This window comes from Eubalaena glacialis, chromosome 17 (assembly GCF_028564815.1).
Source record: "Eubalaena glacialis isolate mEubGla1 chromosome 17, mEubGla1.1.hap2.+ XY, whole genome shotgun sequence".
Lineage (NCBI taxonomy): Eukaryota > Metazoa > Chordata > Mammalia > Artiodactyla > Balaenidae > Eubalaena > Eubalaena glacialis.
Window position 1 is genome coordinate 80,778,813 of NC_083732.1, and position 26,750 is coordinate 80,805,562.

Sequence of the window (26,750 nt, forward strand, 5' to 3'; positions counted from 1 at the left end):
TAATGCTTCCCACTTAGAAATCCCTCCGCCTACTCCCCAAATGTTCCAACCACGTCAGTCACAACAGAAAACAATACAGAAGACGCTGTACATACAGGAGTTCACCAGGTCACCCTGCCTTATGGCGGAAGTCGGTGTCCCCAGAGTTACATTCATTTCCCGTACATTGGCTGGCTCTATAGAAACAGCCTTTGGGGAATGTTGAGGAAACCAGAAGTGTCTTCTCGGATAAACACACTGCAATCTGATGATACAGAAAATCATGTAAGCGCGTGTGCACACACCACCAGCGCAGTGATCTCAGATGGACAGAATGCATATATGCTGGACAGACAAACCTTTCCTGTTGGCAGCGCCCCTCCTCCCCCCGAATCCCTTTGCAACCAGGAAAATGGGTCACGGCGACATCTGCAGCCCCCTTCCTAACAGGATCTGGAGATAAAGGCTTCTCCTGCTCTAGAACTTTGCTATGTTTTCTCTCTCATCTCTTAAAATTATGTTTGACAGAATTAAGCCACTCCAATTCCCATCTTTTCTGGAGCTGAGCATTTTTATTCATGTGGCTGCCAGACTCTTTTTAGAATAAGAAATTGGATGCATTATTCCTTTAGAACTTATCAGTTTCCTTTTTTCAAAAAATCCAACCATTCTCACTTATCCAGTCCAACCAACCCTTCTACTGTTTAAAGATCCAGCTGAAACATGAGCTCCTGGGTCACCCTTACCTGACCCCACTCCCACCCAAAGCTGTGAGCTGATTTCTCCTTTACAGCCCCCTTTCACAATATTTGTTTATACACTTTTCTCCCTGTCTACACTGCTGGGCCCTCTCTCTCTCTCTCTCTTTCTCTCTCTCTCTCTCTCTATATATATACACACACACACACACACACACACACACACACACACACATATATATACGTATTTTTGACCTGACACCTTACACAGAACTTAACACAGTGCCGCTTCTGGCAGTCACTATCGTGAATGAGTAACTGACGCATTAATATAGACAAGAATCTCAGCATCCCAGAGCAGCTCTTTCTGTGCCGTGAAGCCGTGGTTGGAGACCTCATGAAATCTTGCGCGGAGCCAGGCCTGCCCTCGTGCTTTGCCCATCAGCAGCCACCCCCTCTCCCATCACTCGTGGTCTCAGCAGAAGTAGGGAGGCCATCTGACTTCTGCACACGTACCTTTGGAACGAGGAGCCCAGGATCTCCCCATTCAGGGCTCGTAAGGAAGGTTAGCATTTAGTGTCACTGAACTCCCTTAAAAAGAGAGGAGATGTATCCCAGAGGTCTCTTTGCAGATCGGTTACAAAAGTTCAATGCAGGAGATCGATTTGCAAACCCAGACTTTCTGCCAGGCCACAGTTTCTGGCTCATCTTCTTCTCAGGCTTTTCTCATTCAGAAGTTTTCTTCAGTGACCTCATAGGGAGCCCACCTGGGCGGCGTGTTGGAGCGCGGTCCTTGGTTGGGCACGTTCCTGTGAGAGAGCGTCGTTGTCTTTCCCGCAGATGCGGCGTGCACGTGCACACACGCAGGGCTCTCCTGACCCCTCGCCCGAAGACGCCAGGAGTCCACATTTTGCAATGTGCCTGATCAGATGCCAGGGAGGGGTTCCCTTTGTCATGATGCAGATAGAGAAGATGAGAGTTCAATCCTCCATGTGGCTTCTCTTGGCTTCTGGAAGATGTGGGGTTCCCCACGGACCAGGAAACCGTGCCTCTCTGCAAGATCCCAGGTGACAGTTTGAACCTCTGTTATTTTGGGCAAACACCATGGGGTCTGTTCTCGGGCTAGTCTTCAAAGTACGGCGTCGACGAGAAGAAAGAGCTCTTTCTTTTGCTTCCACTGTACATCAAAGAGACGCTTTTCTTCTTTCGATCGAAGGAGGTGCTGTCATCCCCGGTCAGGGACAGGTAGGAGGCGATGCTTTCCCGAAGGCCGTAGCTGAAAAGGGACTCATCCACACCGAGTGGGTTCTCAGCCCCCTCCGGGTCATCTTGCCGTCTGCGAGTGGGCAGAAAGTGGACAGAGAAAGGGGCAAAAGAGAGGGACATAGTGGGATGGAGGACAAAAGAATGAGAAAAGGAAGAAAAACAAATGAAGAGCCTGGTTAATATATATCTGACATTCTAATTCTGCTTCTTGCATTTGCGGCTGTGTAATCTTGGAGAAATCACTCAACCTCTCTGAACTGCCATTTCCTTGGATGGCTAAAACTTCCAACTATAAATTTTAATGAATAGTTCTTCATGATATTTACAAGGAAGGTCTGTTTTATTCATTTCCCAGGCAATTCTGATGACTGATTTTCTTTGAATTTGCCAATGGGATGTCTGGATCGGTGTTTAATTAATAAGATAACCCCAACTACAGATAATCCCAACTACAGATACCCCTAAAAATGCAATAGCTGACAATCAAATAGAACAAATAAGGGAAGATATTTTTTTTTCCCTTAAAAAAATGAAGTCACCTTAGGATTTTGCTTGTATGTTTACCTTCATGATTAAGTTTACAGTAATATTAAATTTGTACAAGATTGATTTGTGTGTTATTCTCTAGGGTACTAACAATTAGAAAAAAGCAAGATGGTATCATTCAGCTAGAAAATATTCAGCTAACACCAAAGGAGGGCTCAATAAATGTTTGCACAACTGCGGGGGCTGAGGCCATGGCGGGGAGTTGCTAGGACCATGCCACCCGGGGCGTGAGGCCTGAGGCTGGGTCTGCCTCCCAGGGGACAGTGGGATTCCTGGGGTCTGCATCTGTTCAGAGCGAGGGTTTAGCAGGGCCAGCGGTAACTGGCCATGGTGTTCACGTACCAGGCTCACGTGCTGGTTTGGGGCTTACACGTTCGTTCATGGAGGACACACACACACACACACACACACTCACACACACGCAGACACACACCTGGACGCCCTCTTCCAGTCGAAGGTCTTCTGGCGCAAGGTGACAGGTGCGTCGGGGGCCCTCGCTGCCGGGGCAGCCGTGGTCTGAGTGAGGCAGGGCGTGGTCAGCACACAGCAGAGGCCGTCGGCCACCTCTGAGGAGGGAAGCAGAGAACCAGTCAGTGACTGTGGGATGCCCCGGCCAGTGTGGGGTGTGGGGCCCTGGATATTCACAAGGGGGATGGAGGCTGAGATCTGAGAGGGGCTGAGAGTCACGTGCCCAGCTGTTGAAGAAATATTAACGTGTCCTGGGTACACACTGTGCTTAGCTTGACACAAGTAAAGAGAAGAATTTAGGATCCAGAATCCACCAAACTTGGGTTCGAGTTTCAGCTCCGCCCAGATAGTGAATCACCTTGACCCTCTCTGAACCTGTTTCCTCAATTGTTGGATGAGGGGACTGAGCTACCAAGAGAGAACAGCTGGCAGAGCACTCGCATGAGGGCCCAGACTCAGTGGTTTCACACCAAGGTGCAGGGCCATCAGCTTCAGGTGAGCCTCCTGTGTGCACGGCGGTGGGGGAGATGTGTGCAATGTGGCTTCTCCCGCGGCACACAGAAAGGGTTCAGCACAGCATGGGTGGGGCTAATGCATCTTTAGGAAGAAAGGGAGATGAAACAAGGGAAGAAGACAGAAAGGAAGGGAGAGAGAGAGGAGGGAGGGAGGAAGGAAGGAAGGAAGGAAAGGAAGGAAGGAAAGAAGGAAAGGAAGGAAGGGAGGAAGATGGAGAGAGAAGGAGGGAATGAGGTAGAGAGAGGGAGGGAGGGGAAGAAGCAAAGACAGAACAAAAAGGATAAAAGACACAGAAATAGGAGGAGAAAAAAGATAAAAGGCAAATGGAGAAAATGGACGAAGAAAAAAAGGAAGAAACATCTCTCTTCTCTACCCTAGGTACAAAGAGGATGAAAATTAAATAAATCCTTTCCTTTTACCCCTCTGCTAGTAGGACATAGCTGAGTTTCCATGGTCCCCCATCTTTCCAGGAGCTTTAAGATAGAGAGCCTCCATCTCTTCGAAGCCTTCCCGTAGCCCACAACATCATGAGAAAGACTCGAGCCTGCTGGGCTCAGATGTTCTTCCAGATGGAGGAGATTCTGTGTGGCCCTATTGAGGTTGAAGAGCCCAGTGGGTCTCATGTCCTGGGGGAGATGAGGTAGCCGAGGATGTGAGCTGCCACTGGCCTCTCAGGACAATGCCACCCCAGCCCCGAGCACATAAGTCACCAGGGTTTAGGAAGCTCATCGCCCCTATGGCAGGCTCCACCTCCCAGCTTATTGATGCAGCTCTTGGGGTGTCCTTGCCAAAGAACAAAAGGTACAAGTAGCTGAAGAAGCAAGCCCAGGCTGTCAGAGGGTGGCAGTCAATAATGCTTCGTCTCCACGTGATTTTCACCGTGAACTCAAATGTCCACCCACACTGGCTCACACTGAGAAATTGGACCCTGAGGTTGGACCCTGAGGTTACAGGGAGCTTAACTGGATGTGAATCTGAAATAATTACCTGTCACGGGTTGGAAATTGAAACGCCCTCCCAGATTAGGAGAAAAAGGAGACTGAGTCAGACACAAAGACAAAAGAAACCAGCAGCAGTAGATAGCACAGGCGGGGGAACGTCCTTCCTTAGCAAGGTTAACACTTAGGGTGAGAAATACATTTCGGCAAAGAGGAAGAGGACTAACGCTTCTGAGCACGTAGGCTGAGCCTGGTGCTGAGTGAGCTTGGCACGTGTCAGCTCAGGGAACCCCGAGCTACTCTGGGCCGTCAGTACTGTTACACCCATTCGGGGAATGAAGAAACCAAGGCCCCTGGGGTCAAGATCACAGCCAGTTCACAGGCATTATTTTTTTTGGTCCTAACAATAATCCTATGAGGCATTTTAATCCCCATTTTATAGATACAGAAACTGAGGCCCGGAGATGTTAAATAATTTGCCCAAGAGCACAGGATAATAAATATAAGTAACTCATAAAACAAAATTGTCTGTTCACGTCGCTTAGCGCACATCTTCTCTGATTCTGCGCCTTTAGGAAGAAGCTGGTGGGACGTAAATTGGCTACATTATTCCCACCTTGAGGTCCTGAAGGCACCGGAAGCCTTTCAGGCCTCCAGACCCTTTTCAGTCATTCGCAGAGGTGACTGCTGACTGCGATCCCTGTACTGATGCGATGGCCAGGGGCGCATATTTGGAAGGCGCTGCTTCTGTGCTGGCGTGAGATCCTCGGGCGTCTGCGGCCTGGAAGCCGTGTGGACCTCCTGGTCCATAAAAACCTTTGCTGGGCCAGCATCCTTTTCATGTTTGCTTTCGTCTATGCAAAACTTATGGTCGCCACACCTCTCAGATGATTCTTATTAAAAGCCAAATACCACAACCAAATTTGACTCATGATCAGTAAAAGCTGACTGTTTCCAGGACTCCCTTCCTCTTTCATTTTTAGCTAAGCTGCTAGGTGTTTGGGTATCATGGGAGTAATATTTGTCATCATTTATTTTGCATCCGCCATATGCCAGGCTGTGATGAACGTGTTACGTTCACCTTCGTGTTCAATAATCATGACAACCACCTGCAGGGGGTGCTGCTCTCATCCACCTTCCGTGAATGGGGATCCGGGGCTCTGAGAGGTGAAGGTCTTCGCCCACGGTCTCACGGAGCCCGTACAGGAGCCTGGGCCTGGGTCTCCCTAGCGGCCATTCCTCCTTCCAGACCTGCACTTCTCCCAGGCCAGGTGTGATAACCCAGCCCCGTGGACTCCTCCTTTCACCTTGAAATGCCCTTCAAGATCCCACATCCTAAAGAACCCAGGGTGTGGGGTCAGACATCCTGAACCCAGAAGGGGGAAGTTGCTTACAAAGTGAAAGCGGCTTCTGTCTTCCTCCCTTTCACAAGGCAGAAACAGGGAGGAGGGAGCCCTCCTGGCCGGGGAATAGTGGCTCACATAGCAGGAACCCATGTTTGCGTGCCCGGCGCTCTCGTCAGCACTTTCCGTGCTCTAACTCAGTGAACCTCACAGCATCCGCGTGGTAGGAACAGTTAGCACCTGCATTACCTGGAGAAATGTGGGCACAAAGGTGAACCGCCAGCCCAAGGTTGCCCAGATCTGGGATATGAACACAAGAAGGTTCCAGAGCCAGCTCTTAGAAATGCAGCCACCTTTTTACTATTTCTCCCTTTTCCATAGGGTAAAACTCTAACTCCTGACCTGGCATTCAGGCCTTTCCCAATCTAACACGAAGGTCCTCTTCCAACTCTGCACACTATATCATCGCCTCCATCAAACCCCACTCTGCTTCCGCCGTCCTGGAGGATGCGCCCCATCCTGGTCGGCATGGAACATTTGGACCTCTCTCCTGGGCCCAGGGAGGACATATGGATGAACAAAGTATAATCCCTGGTGTCTAAGAGCTTGTTGGGAAACACAGACTAGTACACAGTTAACTAGGTCACTGGGCAGGACGCCCAGAGTTCTAGGGAGAAAAACACCTGACATGCTAGGAGAGCAGAGAAAACAGACCATTAGTTTTCTGACTCTTAGGGCTTCATCAAGGAGGTGGCTTTCTGTTGGCCTTGAAGGTTGACGAGGATTTTGACACGCAGAAAAGGGGAAATGAGCGGCATTTCAGAACAAAGCCCCAGAGGCCCAAGCGTACAATCCACTTAAGGAAGTGCAGACTGTCTGTGGTTGTGAATGTAGGGACATCCTAATTCGTTTCACTTACAGGTAGAGAGGGGGTGAAGTTGAGGTTGGCTGCATTTTACTTACTTAGGCAGCCTTCACATTCAGTCTGTTTTAGCCTGGAACTTACAGTCTGAATTAAAAAGAAAAGAGCATATGAAGAAGCCAGGATGGGCAAGAGAGCAAAGTAAACCACCTGGCATGTCTTGGTGACCCGCGTGCAGCCTAGACTGAGTGCCCGGGGTAGGGGCAGTTAGCAAAGAGGGGCGTCATGTATCGGTCCCAATGGAGTGTTTCTTACCAGAATAGTGGTTCACCAGGTCCTCCAGGCACTGGAAGGTGAGCCTCGGGGAAATGTAATACCAGTTGTTTGGCAGACGGTAGATGCGGTAATGCTTCACCTGCCGGTGCCTAACCGAGAGCGAATAAAAACCTGCAGGAAGTGGAGGACGAGTCAGTGGCATTCCATGTGTCCCCACCCAAGGGCCGCCAGCTAAGGAGCCCACCACCGCTGAGGCAGAGAGACCTTCTCAGCCTTGTGATATGATGGTGGTACCCAGACACACGCTTTTGTGTTTTGAGCAACGGCTGCTCAAACCCTGTCTGCTTGATTGTAGCTCACTCTTTAGAGACCCCAGGAGCGTGGTATTTGAGCAGCCCAGTTGCATTAACCTTATTGCAATACAGGTGTTCAAATGCCAGGGCTAAGTCTTTGCTTTGCGAGTTACCATTCTAGGGGCTTCCACTTCCTTTTGTGGGTCCTTAGACCAAATGAAATGACTAGAGTTGGGTTGCACCCTGTACATCCCGGATCTGCGGTCATTCTCGAGTCTTTCCCAAGTTCACGCTCCAAGATATTTGTGCTGTCATTTTCCTCCATCACACAGTTGAGGGGCCCTTACGGTTATGCCCCCTTTTCCTGGTCCCTTCTGCCTCTGACTTATGCTTCTCAGAAATTTAGGAACTGTGGCAGTTAAGACATTTTTCTGAGTATTCCTAAGCGACATGAAATGTGTTTTGTCTCCTTCAGCACCATGAGGGTAATGACCCAAGATGGGTTAATCAGAGTAGAACTTTGGGTGAGCACCTGCCACTACCTCTCTTAGCCTCAATTTCCCCAAATGGAAAGTGAGAGAATTGAGCTTAGGTCATGTTTAAGAGTCCTTCCTGCTCTGTCTTCTTGGGTTCGAGGAGTGAAAAGGCTGGCGAAGCAGTGAGATGGAGGGGCACTCGTACTTGCTGAGTTTTTGCTGCATGTGCTGGGCTGGGGGTTGAGCTATTTCATAGCAACGTCTGTGATGATTCTCAGAAAGACTCTGGGAGGTATTGTTCTCAAATACTATATAGATGGAGAAACTGAGGCTCGAGCACTGCGTGAAATAGCCTGAGGCACACAGCTTGGAAGTGGCAGCCCCGGGGTGGGACCTTTGTCCTCCTAGAGCAGGCCTCCGAGCATTCTGCTGGGCATCCCTCGCTCTGTCCCAGGCCCGCCCTCTGAGTCAGTTCAGCATGTGTCTTCCGGTAATGTCAGCAGGGACTTGAAGTATGGTGAGTAGGTCAAGGGTAGCAGGTGGAAACTTATGAGAACTTTGCATACCCAAGGGAGCAGGGCCTGGGCCCCCCACCTGGGCCCCAGCTCGGCTGCAGCTCGGCCTGATTATTTTTAGATCAGCTCTGGCAACTCACATTGGGTCCATCCCCCGCCGCCCCCAAGCCATGCCTGAGTCTGGGTCTCCTGCCTCGGGAGATCCCTGGGACCTGCACAAGAAGTTGTGCCTTTGCTTCGCTCTTGCTCTTACCCAGCATATTCAGGTTTCTGAGAGAAAAGTTGTTCCTGGATTTTTTAAAATTTTAATCACATATATATGGTCCCTGCTTCCCCAAAGGAAAACTGATGCTCATTTTGGTGGAGGGCTCCATCCAGCACCAGGTAGCTCTGGTGCTTAATAAGTGCACGGGAAATAGTCTCAGATACCACATTTTCTCTTCTTTGATAGCGAACGTACAAGAAGCAGGCTAAGAACTTGAAAATATTTTCTGTGTTTAAGAAGCTAATATCAATTCTCAGTTAGCCTGAGTAAGCCCAGGCTATTAATGTTTTGCTTCTGCGAGTTTAAGTGTATACGCCATTCCAGACACCTGCCAAGTATTTTCCTATTATTAATCCCATGTTATAAAGAAGGGAACTTGGGCTTAGAGAGAAGAGGTGACTTTTTAGTCATTCACGCAGGCCAAACTAGGGTTCGGGACCCTTGCTTCGAACCATGACAAAGCCCGGCTATTTCTTTTTCACTGAATTCCTTAGTGCGTAGGATGTATGAAAATTAAAACAATGAAGGTCATGGTGAATCTGCTGGTCCCGATTCTCTAAGCTGCCTGATTTCACTGTGGGGCACAGCCAGGACTAAGAATGAAGGTCTGCTGTGTAGTAAGAACACAACAGGTGTGCCAGGCCTGCTGTGGGTCAGAGCCTGCACCAGCGACACCCCCCCCCACCCAGGTCACTGCCCCCCCGCTTCGGTGCTGGCCGCACTGATGGTGTGTGGACCGCTGGGAGCTCACCTCGTAGGAGGAGGGAACCTGAGCCAGGTAGTGAGTGCGTCAGCGCGGAGCAAAGCCTGCTTGTCTGACGCACGTACGGAAGGATAAATTGGAGGCTGCTCACCTCTCTTGGTCTCACTCTCCCTGATCATGAAGGAGCCGATCTTCGTGTCTGGCAGCTGCAGTAGCTCCTCAGCTTTGTCTCTGCCCAGCCCTTCAAACAGCCAGCTGGGGAGAAGAAAGACAGCCATGAGCGTCCTGAATATACCCCCCCCCTCCCCCGCAAGAAAGACAGGAGGCATGCAGAAGTGAGCCAGGTCCAGCTAATATAAAACCCTCTGTTGGGATTAAAAAAATAAAAGAGCAAGGCAATCAACGGTTCATTCATTCATTTAATCTTTCAAATAAAATTCCCAAGTACACACTGCAAGCCAGGTGTTACATTGGATAGTGAGGACACAGAGATGCACAAAGCATCTTTCTTATCCTGTTTCTCAAATGCCAGCTGCACTGTGCCCGTTCCGTATTATATAAAAGCATCCTAAAACATGATAAGGGACCTATTTGGTAGTTTATTTAATGTCTATGTCCCTGATACTCTGACTACCCGGCTCCTCCATCCATGGGGGCAGGGACTGTGTCTGTCGTTTGAGGTTTTGCCTTTGTGTCCAGGTTATCAAGCTTGGTATATATCTGTGAGTGAATGAATGAATGAACATGAGAAAGGAAGGAAAGAAGGAAGGGAGGGAGGGAGGAAGGAAGGAAGGAAGGAAGGAAAGGGGAAGGAGAGAGGGAGGAAGGGAGGAAAGAAGAAAGAAAAAAATGGTGGTGCCTAATTTCGCCACCTGATGCCCCAACTTGCATTCATTCTATTTCCTCCTTGTCTTCTCTTTTCAACATATTTTAAACTCAGTTGTCATTGCATGATGCATTTCCATACGTTTCTTGCTTTTTTTTCACTTAACAATTGAAAAAAGCAGTTGTAATACTGTAGTCCACCTTCCAGAGGAGAGTGGGCACTTTGAATACGCTTTAGAAAGCAGCTCGGGACACAAAGGAATCTGTGTTCTAAGGGAAAGGGCCCTTCTCATTTTGCAGACCAGGCTGGGGCAGATCTCAGCATGGAAGGAAATGCTGTTAGCAGCTGGCTGGTGTGTACTCGGAAGCAATTGTACATCCTTTTTTAACTGACTCTGTTCCAGTGAACGTGCCCCGGCTTCAGTCACACGTCTGGATGAGTGCGTGCTGTGACCAGTATTAACACTCTGTTGTTTCTCACTCTTTAACATTCCCTGTGGCGTGAAAGCGGGCCATTGACGGGGCTGGCTGAGGGCTCCTGAAGCACCGTGTGTGAGAAGACACGCAGGCATAACGTCCCATACCGTTTATTTATGAACTGGTCTCCAAGAAAGGTTTTGTTACTAAGATCATGATGACGCCATATTCGGCCAAATATTTCAACTATTCCCTTAGGTCTCCATAGTATATGGCATATTAATTATTTCAGCGTACATGACATTCATCCTTTCAAGTCCTTACATGAAATTCCACTTATAAATATGAAGACAATAAAACAATGACAGTAACAACAGTCACGCATGAATACTAATTATCGGCCACATACCATATTAAGCACTTGAAATCTAATCCTCATATCAACCCCCTAAGACAGGTAGTATTATCTCTCTTTCACCGATGAGGATACTGAGGGTCAGAGTGATTAAGTAATTTATCCAAGTTACCCACGTTGCAACTTATAGAGCTAGAATTGAGATGCATTTTTCGAATTCCATAACCACTATGCTGCATCACCTCTCTTCCTGTTATATATTTTAAGAACATTTATTGCATCTGCTAGATTGGAAGTGCTATAGTGTCAGGATTACATCTTATTCATCTGGGTTCCTCACTCCCTGCTCCTGCCAGCGTTCAGCACCACATCTTCAACATGAAGGTATCCATGCATGATTGCTAAGTGAATGGATGGATCAATGACACACAGCTGATGAGAAGAGTTCCATGACTCACTTCTCTTTCAGAACATAACTCTCATAGTAGCTACTGCCCCACCTCCGCTCAGCTTCGTCATCCTAAGCACAGAGACAATTTTGGGTATTCATCGTCAAAATCAGTAACACTGCAATGAAGTGCACTGAATTCTATGCTTCAAATATTCAGGCAGTTTGCTCTGCTTCCCCAGGTGAGCAGGTGGCATGCAGAGTCCTTCTCTGACTGTAAGGAAGTTATTTCTGGATCCCTCAAATGGGAAGTGGAGCTCCCTTCTCCCTTCCTATATGCCAAGGTCTGGCCTTGGTAGCTTGACAGATGAGGAGACTGTGGCTCAAGGAGGTTAAGGAAGTTTTCCGAGGCCCCACCAAGGAAGCAGGGCTGAGACACACCTGTCCTGGCCTGGGTGTGCTGGCCACCAGGGCCACCCGTCATGTCACAACTGCAGGGGAAAGCAACGTCCTTGCTTTCTCATCTGCTGTGCCCGATTATTTAAAGGGTCTCCTTTCCTGCTTGACTTCTCCATTTGTCAGGTTGGGTACGTAAGCATTTTTGTCAGAGCCTGTTCTCTGTGTTCTGGATATGATTTGGTAAGAATGTAGCTAATACGTATTGAGTGCTGATGGTAATGCCAGGCATGGTTTCAAGAAATGTCCATGTATTAGCCTATCTCATTTTCCTAACAACCCTAGATTTTGGTCCCATTACTATATATTATTATTCCTATCATTCTATACTATGATCTCTATTTGACGCGTGAGGAAAGGAAACTGATGCTTAGAATGTTGAACAACTTGCCCACTGTCACACAGCCCGTAAGTGACAGAGGCAGGTTTGAACTTAAGACTGGCTTTTGGCTGCTGCATCCTGTGATCACAGTGTCTGAATCCTTATTGCTACAGGAACACCGCATTAGAGCTGCAAGGTCCATCATTTGTCTTACTATTGAGGAAATCGAGTCTCAATTTGAGGGAAGGTTAGCCCAAGGTCGCACCATTCCTTAGGGACTGAGCTGAGAGTAGAAGTGACCCTCTCGAACCAATACCTTCCTTTCCACTGTCCCAGGCTGGGATCTCTCTATGCAGATGTCTGAGTCACTTGCATAAAGATCATGCTTTATTGATGCTATTTTGGAAATGTACTCACCCATGGTAAACTCTGGCCACACATATTCCAGGAATGTAGCTCTCTCGACCAGTGCTAAGGGAAATGGCTTTCCACCAGCCCCCTTCACTAGAAGGACAAGAACAAATAGAAAAGAGCGAATAGGGGAGTGGCAAAGTGAATGAACGAATGAAGAGAGTAATCAGATTTAACCTGGGATATATTGGGATGTTCCTTTTTTAAGGTCTGTCAATGGCCATGTTAACTGGAATTTCTCCCTATGAAAATTTAGTTTTTAAGTGTATCCCCCCCCCCCATTCTGAGCTAACAGGAAATCTTCCCACAAGTTGGCAATAGCCACCTTTCAGGGGTCAGCAGATGGTGTTTCCAGCTGATCTTCCACGGTTGGAGGCTTTTCAAAAATAAATGTTTGCTGTGCTGAAATAGACCCTGAGATTTAACCAAGAGAGTTTCACATGTCTACATCAATGAGGATCTAAATAGAAGGTGCTCAGAGCCCCTATTTCTTTTACAGCCTATTTCAAATCATGGAGAGACAACAGGCTAGAAGACAATACCTTTCTGTTTATCATCAGAAGTTTTTTTCAGACCTCTGTGTCCTCTTCCTGAGTCTGCACTAATATATAATATCAACCCTGCCTGTGTCGGGGAGATGAGGCCAACATAAGAAGCAGACATTGGATCTTAAAGGGCCTCAAAAGCGAAGTTAAGGAATTAAATTTTATCCATCAGGCAATGGGGAGCCACTGAAGGCTTTAGAGTACTGGCAGCACTAAGGAGGGTTAAGCATTAAGGCCTGCTGTATGGGCCAAATTTCTCACCTCACAACAGGACCAGGGCCCATGTGGAATTGGACAGCTATAGCTAAAATCTAATGATTCCCATCAAAATCGAGTTCTTCTTTTGGGGGCTTTGTCAAAGTTTTGGAAAGCTCACTCACTCAGAAATCACACGCAGTTTCTCCCCACGGCGGAATATCGGGGGGCTGATGTCAGGAGACGGGTAGTCACTCAGCACAGCCAGGAAGTCGCTGTCCAGTCCTGGGGAAACAAAGGCAAAGGGGATGTAGAGGCAGAGGTAAGACCTTCCTGGGGACTTTTCAGCTAAAGACACTTGATTGTTTTGAAACAGCAATTTTCAGCCGGTCCTCCTTTCTTCAGGGATGGTGAGGCAGGATGCTTGAAGGAACCCAGAGGGTCAGGTGACCTACTCTCATGATCAAGCCTGTCCTGGCCCTGACGTTCCCATCTGAGAAATGGGGATCCAGAGGTCCTTGAGCTGAGGTCACAAGATCTGACTCCATGGTCTGCCCCTGTGTCTACTGATCCATGTAATCTTGGGCAAGTCCTGGAATGCCTCCTAGCCTTGATTTTCCCATCTTTAAAATGGGGCTAATAATACCTCTTTCCAGGATTTTTTTTTATGAGTTAAGATGAAAGTATGTAGCAGCATCCATGAATGATGAGATGCTGTGAAAACGTCCCATCTTATTACCATCACTTCAGGTACCCTCCTTGGGGCTTGTGGGCCCCATGTCTGCAACGTATCAGGGTCGGGGTGTCAGGCTTAGGCTCTGTGAGTTCTGAGGACCCACCAGGGTCAGGAGGTATTAACTCTGAAGCTCAACAGAGCACTTCTTCCTTGTAGAATGTAAGGTACCGTGTCGGGAATCTACTTAATAGGGACTTTTGCTGGGGAGGGGAGGTGAAAGAAAAATTAAGTACTCATCATACATATGTTGAAAGTAATTCTGGTGAAGTTTTGAAAAGGAAAGCATGCTCTGTCGTTCATTCTGGTTCAGGTGACTACAGCTTACTGTAGGCTAGAGATAAAGAGATAGCATGGGAGTTCACGTTTTGACACTAAACAAAGCCTTGTTTCACAGCCTTAGTGATTTGCCGTAATTCGGATCCCTTAGCTGCAGGGGAATATCGGGGTATGTCTTTGGGGAAATAGCATATCCTACAAATTGGCAAATTCAGTCATTGTTTGCTGTGATGTTGCGTTGATCAGTCTGTCTGCTGACTTGGCATCTGAACTCAAAATTCTGGGTAACATACCATTTATTCATTCATTCGCCAATTATTTATTGAGCACCTACTGTGGGCCAAGCATGGCGAACAAAGCAAGCCAAGTCTCCCTGCTGTCACGGAACTCACATTCTAGAGAATACGCCAATAATGGGGGGAGGGGTCGTTCCCCGCCCCCTTCACCCCACGAAAATCTGGAGAAATCCCAGCCAGCACTTGGGCACCTCAGGCTTGGTGGCCACTTTCTAGGATCCAGACACCCGCATGCTGGGACCTCTAGCCCCTGCCCCTTAGAGCCCATATGTCCTGTAGTCTCCAACTCACATGTCCCCTATCAGACTAAGTCGAAAGAGAGCTTAAGTACGAGGATGAATAAGAATAAATGAGAAACGAGTGATCTCCATGGTAGAGCGCACTCAGACGGATTGTTCACTTGGGGAAACTGAGTCACAGACAGTGAGATGGAAATCAAAAGTGATTCACGGTGGCCACAGTCAGTGAAAGCGGGGAGGGCTCATGAGAAGGAGTGGAGTCGCTGGGGAAGGGCTCACCAGTGAGGCCTCTGACCTTCCCTGAGCCTGTGGGGAGGCCTCCCCACACTCTGCTTTGCTATAAAAAGAGTTCTTCCCTTGTGTAGCTCCGGCCCAGTCCAATAATTAGAGGTGGCGCTGCAGTTGGGCTTGAAGCCCTGAGTCCTGAGTTTTAATAAGGGATGGATCCAGACTTGGTGGGACACGAAGCCTATGCACATTTGGAGGTCCTCTTTAAGAAAAAGAGCACGAAATTGCAGATACGGTGTTAGGCAGGAGCCCTAGGAAGGTGCTGGGCAGTGAGTAGGGCCTGGTACATAGGGTTTGTCCAGCTGCCCGGTAAATCGGCCCCGGTTCTGAGGCTGATTTGCCACTCTGAGTGTGGACACATTTTCCCCTCTGGGGTGTGGGTTAGTCTGGGAAATGAGGGGTTGGAAAATGCCTTCATGATGGAAATCTGTCCTTCCTGGACTAATTGCTCCCAAATATGAAAGGACCACTTAGTAACATGGCCTCCGCTGCCTCCGAAGCTGTGAGACAGGCCATTGTGTTTTTCTCAGCCGGCCAGGTTCCCCCGTCCTCAGAGCCTGTGAACAGTCTGTTCCCTCTGCCTGGACTACACTCTGCTGTCCCCTCTCTCGTCCCTCCCACCTCTATCAACTCAGAAGCCACCTCCCAGAGGGGAGGCTAGCCTGATGCTCGGGAGAGGCCCAGCCCTCCTCTTGTACCCCGTCTTGGGCCCTGGGCTTTTCCCTAGAGGCAATTAGCCAGGGTTGTATGTGTTTTTGCATTTGTGTGGCTATCGGGGAATGGCTGTGAACCTCTAGCCAGGGTTGTATGTGTTTTTGCATCTGTGTGGCTATCGGGGAATGGCTGTGAACCTCAGGAGGGGCTGTCTGGGGCCCCTAGCCCAGCGCCGGTCCGTCCCTCCCAGGATGCCCAAGGCAGGTTTACCAAATGAAAACATGAAGAGGTCCCCGTGCTACTAGGCCCTTGGAAAGTGCTACTGGGCTAAGGTTTTAAAGGGTCCAGGAGAAGGGAACCTGATCTGCAGCAGGCAGCATGGGGTGGGGAGGTCATCACAGAACCAGGCCCTGTTGAAAAATGAGTGTGGAAATGAGAGGCACAGCATTTATCTGTGCCGATAATGGAAACTTGAAACACGTTTTGTGTCTATAAGAGGGGCTGGGCCTTTGATCTCTGATTCAAGAGTAAGGCTGTGAAACAGAACAACCGTCTTTTCATATTGCTAAAAACAGAAACAAAAACAAAATCCCGTTATAAAAAAATTGTTTCAATCGGGGAAAATAGGCTTAAGGGTCTGGAGAGTTTCAATTTCACAATAACAGAGTTGAGTTTCCTGTGGAATTTTCATAATAATGATGTTTTTTTATAGTTATGACACTTAAACACTGCTGAGAAAATCTTGCATTGGAGCTTCCGCCTCAAGGTTATGGCCTTTGCGTGGACCTTTGCCAGGGATTTCAGGTCCACCCCTATCACCTTTTTCCCCAGCGTTGGAAAAACAGAAGGCAAAGTCAGTGGAAGATAGAAAGTTCAGTTTGTACTTTTGTGGGAAGGGCGGCCATTCTAAGCAAGGTCGGGGGCCAGGAGCCCAGCTAAGTCTTCCCTGAGCTTTGGTCCCTATGGTGAAATAAACGGAAGATAGGAAATTTAAGTTCGCTCATAAAGTTCAAACACATTATTATGGACTTCTGGAGCCCCTGGCTTTGTGGAGAGCAGAGCATTTGAATTAAGTCAGACATATGAGTGATACAGGGAAGCGGAGCTCAGAGGAAGCAGATGGGATTATTGCAGACTCAAGATAAGGAAAGAGATTAAGTGAAGAATAGTGTGCAGGGCAGACAAAAGAGAAATCCAGGGAGAATTTTCGGGAGAGAGAACCGGCTTTGAAATAAATCAGGCCTGGCTTAAATTCCACGTCCTCAACTTAATTGTTCTGGGAGTTGGAGGAACATTTATTTTTAACTAATCTGAGCTTGATTTCTTCATGTATAAAACTGGGAAATATCAAAATGGGCTTCATCTGATTGGGTTAGGATTCATGAGGAACTGTCTGTATAGAGCCTGCCTCAATCAGTGGCAGCTGGTGTCATGTTTATGGCACGGGGTGGGGTTATCATGCCGTAATCCAAGGCCAGTCTCAGCCAGTAGTGTTCTAAATTTTGAAAAGCCTCTAGCCCCATAAATTTGAAAATATTCTTATCTTCTAAAAACAAACTCCATTTGCTGAGAACAGAAGATGAAATTCAAGAGACCAAATATTGGTGATAGCTCAACTCAGAAATGAGTCAGAATGAACACTCTGCACAAAAGTGTAAAATAGGAAATGAATCCAAAAAAGGAAGGAGACTGAGGCAGAACTTACTAGCCACAAATACTACTTGGTCAAAAGAGGACAGGCCCTTTTTTTGCATTATTATTCCTTAGAGTAGTGTAATCATTTCTTTTAAAATGCTGAAAATCTTTTAGTAGATCCCATTTATAACCATCTTGCAAAAGCAGCCATTCTTCACTTCCTTTGCTCCAATACAATGCTGCAGAACATATATTCTTATTTAAAGGGTGAAGAAACCAAGGCTTGGGGGAGTGTTAGGAAAATGTCTGGGGGAGAGCAGGAGGGTTTCCAAGCTCATGGTCAGGTGCCTAAGCCACTCAGGCCTTTTTGAGACGTAGTTATCAGGCTCTTCCCAGTTGATCTTGACCCCTGACAGGCTGGGACAAAGGCTGATGTAAGGGAGGCTTCAGAGCTGGCACAAGGAGCTCAGTGCCCCTGGCAGGAGAGGAGTAATCAAGCCAGTGAGTTCAGCTTCTGCTTTTGCATTTCCTTGAGTCATGCTCAAACTCATGGCCTCGGGAGGGGTCAAAGCAGACCTTACTTTTAGTATCTTTTACTGAAAATACACCCCCCACCCCCCAAACACACACCGAAACAATAAGACAGGGCTAGGCAGACTGGCCTGATAGAAGGTCTACTGAGATCTCTTGGTCACCACGAACCACTTGTACCTGTGGGTCCTGTGTTAAGGGCTGGAACGTGAGACCCAGTGGCCCAGAAAGCTCTTGGCTTCTCCATCGTTCAGATGGGGCAGAGTGGGACTGAGCAGACCCTGAGGCTCTCAGATGGTACAGCCAGGTGGAGAGTCTTGCCAAGAACACACAACCAGTAAGCTGAGGGCCTCGTTTCGGAACCAGGTAACCTATCAGCAAAGGAGGCAGACTCTGTTCTTGATGACCTGCTCTTCTGGTCACAGCTGAGTACCACCTACACTACCGCTTACTTAATAGCGTTTCTCTTCATGTTAATTCAGTTTAAAAAAGCCTTTAGTCCCCTTCTAAGCAATGTGAAATTGGGGGTTTGATGGACTAATCATAATTTGTATGGTATCCATTAAGTGTATGAACGTTGTACATTCAATATAAAAGTTGAATGATCATGTTGCACCTAAAGCCATCGTATGTACCAGCAGTGGGGTAATCGAGACCGGGGGGGGGGGGAACCTGCATCTAGTCAAAGATCTGACGCGGGTTCCCGTCTGTGTCCTTCACAAGGGCACTTGAGTGTCTGTGTCATTAAATCTGGTGACCTCGCTCTCTCTCACTCCAGAAAACACGTGTGCTTCTTGCAAGTCCGTCCCCTCCAGGCACGTGATGCGTGGGTGAAGAGGGGGGGCTAGATTCAGGCCACTGACTTCAAATCCCAGCCGTATGGCCTTGGGCAAGTAACCCTGCTCGTCCCTCAGTTTCCTCAACTGCCAAGTTGAAATGATAATAGGGATCACCCCCTGCACTGTGTGAGAATCCAGAGTCGATGTGTCTAAAGCACGTGGCATCGTGGCTGGCACATCTAAGCACCAAGTAACTCGAATTATCCCCATGGTACCAATGAGGACAGAGAGACACTAAGGAGACAGCTGGCTTCTCTCTCGCTCTCTCTTTCTCTCTCTCTCCTTGTGTGCTGGTGTAGGGGTAGCTCTGTGGTCTGCAAGTTTTAGGGGGCTTAAGATGCACCAGGGGGCTTGTACGAAATCAGGCGTGCTGCTCGCTCCCGCCACCGCGGGATTCCCACAGGCAGGTCTAGGGTGGGGCTCAGGAATCTGCAGTTTTGATGATTACCCAGGGGATCGAGGCAGGTGGTCTGAGCACCACCCGCTGAGAAGTGTGCTGCTGTCTCTGAGGCTCCCTGCCCCCTCTTCCTCCCCCAGAGCCCCACCCGCCCCTCTTTCCACCCACCCTGGCAGCACCCTTGATGCTATGTAAATGCACAGTTTAGCATTATTTCCATCCTTGCATAGAAAGGAGTCTGAGCAGCGTCTGGGTTTGTGTTACCACCTCTGCCAGTGAGATCTCACTTTAGGCCAGGGCAATAAGAAGTTAAGGAAAGGGGGGGGTGGGGGAAGATCACGGCAATGTGACTGAATGCTCTTTTTAAGGTGGAAATATGCTATTTCCCTACTCCTCGGGAGTTCCCTGGGTCTCATTCAACTTTGTACTACCTATGTCGGGCCCAAAACAGGAGTCTGAACCATGTGTAGAATTTGCAGAGAAAATGAGCTATTTGGGATGATTTGGAAACAAGTCACGGAATCCCCAGTTCTATCACTTTAAAACTTTTTTGAGGGAAGGCCATTTAGACACAGCCTAGTGCAATCAGATAACCTCAAATGGAGTTAAATAAAAAATGTTCTTCTACCCACATGTATCAGGTGGTTGCTTTGTGCTGCCATTACTGCTGGGGAGGGATTGCTCTGATCTCCATTTGAGAGCCTCCCTCGTGGGAGGCTGTGTGACTTACCTGTGGTCAGGTAGCTCCCAGGGGACAATACAAGAAGCCCAACAAGGTCATTTGACTTTGAGACCTGCCCTATTTCCATCAAGCCCTGCTACCTCTCTGGGTTTTGTGATGTTTGTTCGTCTCTGGAAACTAGACTAATCAGGAATGTTCTGGAAAGCTTAGTTTAGGAGAAAACCGAGGGGCAAACCCATATTCCAAAGCATTCACAGTCCTGCTCAGGACACTTGCTTGTCTAGAAATCCACAGGTTGGCCTCCTGCTGACCCCTATGCGGGGCCTGGGGCCTCAGGCCCACCACTCAGGCTAACGTCAGAGGAAGCACTAATTGTTTGTTGGCCCAAAGCAATCCACTCCCGCATGACCTCCTAGGTTTTTGAGACCAATCAAATGAGTAAGCAGGAGTGTTACCTGAGAGGTGCTTGTTCCATGAAAACCCACATTCTTTACGTCATTTGAATTGAGACTAATTAACGTAGCATCAACTGTACCACCTGTCCCTTATTCAATTAGGTGTCAGAGAAAAGAGGAAACCAAGTTAGGACTGATCGCAAAGGAAACTTTTCAGGGGCGGGGGATGGAAAAGCCACCACCCGCCAGCACTTGATGTGGTTGCCTGGATCACAAACTGGGTACGACCTGGGGAATTCTCCGAACCAGGGCGTGGAGGGTCGGGGAGACCCCTCTCGCTCCTCTCTAGAGGTGACCTCCCAGCCACACGGTGGAAAAAGAGAAACTTATTTCATGCCGATTTGCATTGAAAAAATAAAGGCAAATGGGCAAGTCCTTGGAGGCCCGTGTTTTCATGGGGTTTGCTCAAGCATGCCGCCCCTGTCAGCCCCGTGGGAGGGGCGACCACACAAGATGGGCTCGTGGACGGTGCCTCCCCTGCCATGGAGCCGGCGCCCTGGGCCTGGCAGTGTCGGTTCTCTAGAAGTGGCCGTGACCAGAGGAGGAGACTAAGACTTGAGCTGGTTTGGAGGAGGTGGGAGAAGGGGCCCAGGTCCTCTCCCATGGCGGCAGGAGAACTGCACACAGCTCTGAGCTTTGTATCGGAGGGAAAAGGTTCCCCCGCTCGCTCGGGGGCCCATGGCGCAGCTCCACCTAATCACGTGGTTCCATCTCCGGGAACATTCTTCTTGTCTTCCCCCACTTCTGTTTGGGGAGGGATATTGAGGAGCTGGAAAGGAGGGTTGCTAGAATTGCCCCGCATTTTACTTGAGCCGGGGACAGAACAGGAAGGTCTCTGCATGGTCACTTGGGGACATCTGAGGAGTCATGAGACTGTGCATAAGTTGGGGGTCTCCACTTTGGAAAAAGTGAGAAGGCGGCTCCTTTTTGAAGGGGCCCCAGAAGTCACGGAGTGAGTGGCAGGTAGCGTCACGGCACCTGGCTGCGTCCCTGCTCCGCTCGTGTGGAGCTGTGCTCGGCACACACCGTGCTGGGCGTCTGTGCGTGTGAACGTGACCCAGTTCAGTGCTGCAGGGGATATGGTGGAACCAGGTGGAGTCACCCCTGTTAGGAGGGACGGACCAGGCCCCAAGTGCTGTGATGTAAGGCGGGAGGCCCAAGTGTCCCAAATCCCCCATGACTCACCCTGGGGACACTGTTGGGTCACCCACCCTCCTGACCATCCCCTTCCTAACTCCTAAAGGACCCACAGGTGCACCCACACTGTCCTGCTAGGAAATAAAGATGAGGGTGTTGGTGGCCACCAGCACCCCTGAACCTGGAGCTCGATGGCTTTGCTCTCAGCCTTATATGAGCTACAAGGAAATTTTAATAATTAAATTCCTATTTTTTAATTTGTATTGTTTGAGTTTCAAATTTATAATCTCTAATATCATAAATGCTTGCATTATGTTACATGCCTAAATCATCATTGCGGATGTCCCCTCCCAGCTCTCGGGCCATCCCTGAACGAGACTCTGTAGCTTCGGGGGTCTGGCTCAGCCTGGCATCTCTGGGAAAAGCTGATTCTTGTCATCCTCAATTAACCCATCACATTGTGCCCTCCCCCTAGAACGCCTGGCCCCTGTGATCCTACCAATGGACACAAGGATTCCTTTATTTTCAGGAAGATTTCCTAGGGCTAGTGGCTAGCTTCGTAAAGTTACACTGAAAACACTCCAGCAGAGCTTTGATAACATTATATACCCATGATAATATTATATACCCATGATAGTATCATATACTCATGATAGTATTATATACCCATCATAATATTATATCACAGCTGGCAGGCTATGGTACGAAAGAGCCTAGGTTTCAGAACCAGACCCGCCTGGGTTGGAAATCTGACTCTACCAATAGCTAATATACAAATTACATTTGCTTTGTGGGCCTCAGTTTCACCACCTATAAAATAAAAGGATCGGGGCTTCCCTGGTAGCACAGTGGTTAAGAATTCTGCCTGCCAACACGGGGGACGCGGGTTCGATCCCTTGTCCGGGAGGATCCCACATGCCGCGGAGCAGCTGGGCCTGTGCACCATGGCTGCCGAGCCTGTGCTCTGGAGCCTGTGAGCCACAGCTGCTGAGGCCCGTGCGCCTGGGGCCCGTGCTCCGCAACAGGAGAGGCCACCACAATAAGAAGCCCGCGCACAGCAATGAGGACCCAATGCAGCCAAAAATAAACAAATAAATTTATTTAAAAAAATAAAAAATAAAAGGATCGAACCAGCTGCTTCGAAGGTCCATCGCAAAGTGCCAGCGATTCGGCATCCTTCCAGGGCACCATTGTGGATCTTTTTTTAACATTTAATTACAAACATGGTAACACAAGCAAAGCGAGAGAGACAAGTATAAGGAAGCCCAACGTACCCACTGCCCTGTTTTAACAGCTCTCAGCACCCGCATTGCCCCATCTTCGCCAAAGAAGCCAGACTTACCCTCTGGGCTAGGCGGAGGCCTCTCGGGAGGCGCCGGGGTAGATCGCATGCTGTTTCCCATTTCTCTCTCTCCCCGGGCTGTCGAAGCCACTCGAAGCCAACGGCTCAGGGGATCCACACGGAGAGTGAGCCACGAGCCCTCTGGGTGGAGAATGACCCAGTTTAGAGTACATCCTGCATCATTTTTTCAGGCAGCTCACTTCTTGAAAGGCGGGTGTTTTTATGTGAAGATGAGATTCGTGAAAGTTGGTTACATTTGTGCAGCTCTACTTCTTTTATCAAGGGAATGACAGAGAAAAACCACAGAGAAGGAAGTTGCTAGCAAGTGCTGTCGGTGGAGAAAGCTTCCATTCCTCCGCACGGCTGACAGCAAGCAGCCGGCAGTGTTTGTGTGAGAGACTGAGTGCCTTTCATATACCCCCGCCCCGGCTCTCCTGAGCCCTGACCCTCAACTCCCAGGGTCCTGGCATTCGGAGCTCTTAAAACTCAGGAGTTATGTGGCTCCACAACCAAAAGGGGGTGAGAAGAGGGTACTTTCTGTTTCCACTTTCTCTCTTCTGTTGGAGTTTCTCAACACGCTCTAAGCAACGGTGACAAATGAAAAACCCTGACAATACAGTTTGTTGGCCGCCTGCTTCCCGTGCTGCTACAGCACTTTGACACATGCTGTTACTTTTGATTATCATAGAATCTCTGCATCTCTAACCCCATTTTGCAGAAAGGAAAACTGAGTCTCAGAGAAGGTAAGGATTTTGCCCAAGGTCACACAACATGTAACCGGAGAGCTGGGATTTGAATGGCTGATGCTAAGTCTCCGGTTTGTTCCATAATGTTCAAATTCTGGCTCTGCACATGCAAGCTAGGTGACCTCAGGCAAGTTCTCGACCCTTTCCTGACTGTTTCAGGGAATAATAATAAAACAACATTGGGCTGTGGCTGCAGCGTTAATAGATAAAGCCTGTGAAACACTTAGAACATGACCCGGCATAAAATCCTTGTAGGTTATTGCCATTTACTGTGTGTTTTCTGATAGTCCATAGTGAGAAAAGCTTGAATTCTGGGTCTTCGTACAAGTATTTTAGAAAGGGACTTAAATGATTCCAGCATAGACGTGTCCTCCCAGGCTGCTTGAGGCACAGAGAAGAAGGCCACATCCTTAGACAGAACTATTCCTGTCTCCTGGGGACAAAGACAGTTGGTGGGGCAGAATCCCCCAGCCGGTGGCCAGCCCACTGGGAAACTTGCATTCCACCCCGTTCTTTGTCTCCAGTTTAAGATCAATGCCTTATGAGTTTGAAAGGGTCCCAAAGTCAGCTAGTCCAACCCCCAGCCTGGCCTTACATCCTTCCTTTATGCATTACAGTTTCAGATACTAGAAAGATGGATGCTTTCAGAGCAAGGCCTTTCAGAGGCTGAGGGAGGTCTGCACCACTTCCTAACTGGGGGGAGGGGATACCTGGTATATTATGAAACAAGGAAAACCAGAGTGAGTGTTCTTTGAAAGTTAATCTATTTTAACTACTTACATGGACAGTTGATCACTTACAACTCAAGCTAAGAAACTGTAGTATCATTGTGCTGTTTCCAAGATAATGGCAAGACTTGCAAAAACTGTAAACTCATAATGCACTGCAGAACATGTGGCTGGAATGGGCCACATGCTCAAACGAGGAGTCCTGTCTTCTGATCCTGTTGGTCTTTGTGACTGGACACAATGGGGATAGTTTAAGGGTGAGGCCCCTCCTGATGCAAGGCCAGGGCCCTTCTTCCTCTACCTCGCCTCCCCCCTCCCCAAATACAGCCAAGGGGATGCTTTGTCCCTGGCAGGGCCCTTCCTGCAGGCGGGGCATGTTTTAACAGCATCACCATGGCTCCAGGGGGCAAGGACGAGTTTTCTTTGTCCCTGGCCGGTCCCTGGTCTGGTGTAGGCACTCCCAGAAATGAGCTCCAAAAAAGTGCTGGGGAAACCACGCCCTGAGCCAGTGCCCGGAGGAAGGCGGCCCACGGGGTCCCACCCGGAGGACAGGGAAGGCCACCGCCTCTGGGGCCCCACCTGAGGTTGGTCCAGGGAAGGAGCGAAGCAAGCAGACTGACTCTGGGGAGCCCACGCCCCACGTGGGATGCACAGGTGTTCGAGAGGCACCTGCTGCCTCCGTCCTGCTCCCGGTGCCTTTCTAGAGCCCACAGTCTCCCCAGTCCCTCAGCCTCCCTCTCTGTTATCACCAAGGCCTTCAGGCCTCTAGAGAAAGCTCTCGGGACAGGTGGAGGAGAGGCCCTGGCAGGACTGCCATGCGGAGATGACTGTGAAATGTGTGCTGGCCTCGCCCCTCACTCTCCCAAGGGCCCTCACAGCCCCATCACTTGACTCCTCGAACAATGCCACTCTGCTCCCTGCAGCCTGATGCTTGGCCTCCACGATCGGCTAGACCCCAGGGCTTGTGCCTTCCCCGCCCACCCCCCGCTCCGACCAGAGCACCAATAGGCAGGTGAACTCCCACCCCTGCAGGCATCCCAGGCCCCTTCTCTGCAGCGTGTCTTAGCCGCCCTCCTACTCCATCTTCTCCCCGAGCCACTTCCAAGCGACAGCCTCTAGCCATCATGTCCAGCACTCATCTCTACATCAGCAACTCCAGAAAAGTCGTGGGGAGAGACTTTGTTATCTATCCAAGTGAATTCTAACTTCACCTCTCTGTCCAACAACTTTATAATTCTTCTCAGGCATTTGTGTGCTATTTGGAGGAGTTCAGGGAATCCAATACAGAAAAACAAAACAAAACAAAAGACTTGAAAACTGCATTTTACAGATGGGAAAACTGAGGTCCATCCGAGGAAAGAAACATACCCACGGTCTCGAGATGAGAAAGTGGAGTGGAGGCCGGGAGCCCCGGTTCTTGGTCCTCTCCCTGTTTCTGTCTGGCAGGTGGGCGCAAGCTGTGAGCAGGGGCTGGGCTGGGCTGGGCTGCAAGCACCGTATCCTGCCCGCGCTTTTCAGAAAAGCTCATCAGTCCAGCTGCCCCTTAGGGGTCTGCTCGCTGGCTTCCTATCGACTCCAAGTAGGAGTGAACTCATCTGAAAGAGGCTTTGATTTGAGAAGAGCGAAAGTGCCTCCAGAGACTGAGAACTGGGGTCTCCCTAATGAAATGGCTGAACAATCTGATTTAATCTGTGACAGTTTTATGCAGTGGCTGGAGGTGGGAGAGAGGGTATGAGAGACAATTGCTTCTAGAAACAATAAGGAGAGAGCCGAAGAGAAATGAGTTAATTAACATTGGCTCTGAACAGTCTTGCTTTCCTTCTCCCTTTTCTTTGTGATGTCAGAGGATTGAAACTGGCCTTCGCCTCTTCTTTTTCCCCGTCTTTGGATCAACGCTTCTTTTTCTCTGCATGACCTTGGGCCCCAGTTTACTCTTCTTAAAAATGAGATGAGTGGAAAAGGTGATCTCCAAAGAGAGAGCCACTGAATCCCTTTCAATTCTAGCAATCAAGACTCAGTGACCTTTTGAAAATTATTACTAAGAGAAAAGACCTACTGTCACTTTCTTATGAAGTCCCATTAGACAGAATCCAAGCCTTGTCTTTACATCCCTCAGGATCCAGGCCAGGCAGTTCAGGTGTGCTGTATGCCCACCTCCTGGTGGGCAATTAGCAGATGCCACTGCCTTTTATCTTCCCAGCATCCCAGGAGGCAGAGTTTCCTAGCTCACCTTTTCTGTGTAGGGGTCAGCCAGTTAGCTCCCCTGCCCAGACACCTGGGGCTGGAGCCCCGGAGACCAGGGATGCAGGGGCCTACCTTCCCCTCCTGGCCTCAGAGCCCACGTCCTTTTCCCAGGGCCATGCTGCCATCTCCACTGGAAGCCAGGTCCCCGAGGGACTCTGTTCAGCAAATGGCTGGCCACCCTTTGAGCGGACACCTGGCGTGGAGAGGTCACAGGAATGTGGGCTGTGCCGTCTCCAGCTGGTTTCTGTTTGACCAGATCAGGGATCCTCTTGTCGTGTGCTCTGCGTTATCGTGTGGACACAGGGGCTCAGACTTCTCAGAGCCTTCCACTCCCAGGGCAGCATCCCAGGACAGCTCTGTGCATCTTGCCCACTTTGTGCTTCTAAAAGCCAGGCCTCGCTGTGGGAAAGGAAGTAACCTGAACCCCTTCATCGTATGACAAGGGGGCGACAGCTCGAGGAGCCCCA

At 49.2% G+C, this 26,750-nt stretch overlaps 2 protein-coding genes across 2 annotated transcripts in view; one reads left to right on the top strand and one right to left on the bottom strand.

Annotated features, from left to right (window-relative positions):
• Window positions 1–26,750, top strand: part of TG (thyroglobulin) — a 246,605-nt gene that overhangs the window by 154,662 nt on the left and 65,193 nt on the right. The gene's annotated exons all lie outside the window — the stretch shown is intronic.
• SLA (Src like adaptor) lies at window positions 1,774–22,701 on the bottom strand. The gene is made up of 7 exons (XM_061171782.1): window positions 22,566–22,701; window positions 13,244–13,343; window positions 12,325–12,411; window positions 9,296–9,399; window positions 6,932–7,063; window positions 2,923–3,055; window positions 1,774–2,013 (listed from the first exon to the last, which is right to left on the bottom strand). The coding sequence occupies exons 1-7, from the start codon at window positions 22,624–22,626 to the stop codon at window positions 1,800–1,802; spliced, it is 831 nt and encodes a 276-aa protein (XP_061027765.1). The 5' UTR covers window positions 22,627–22,701; the 3' UTR covers window positions 1,774–1,799.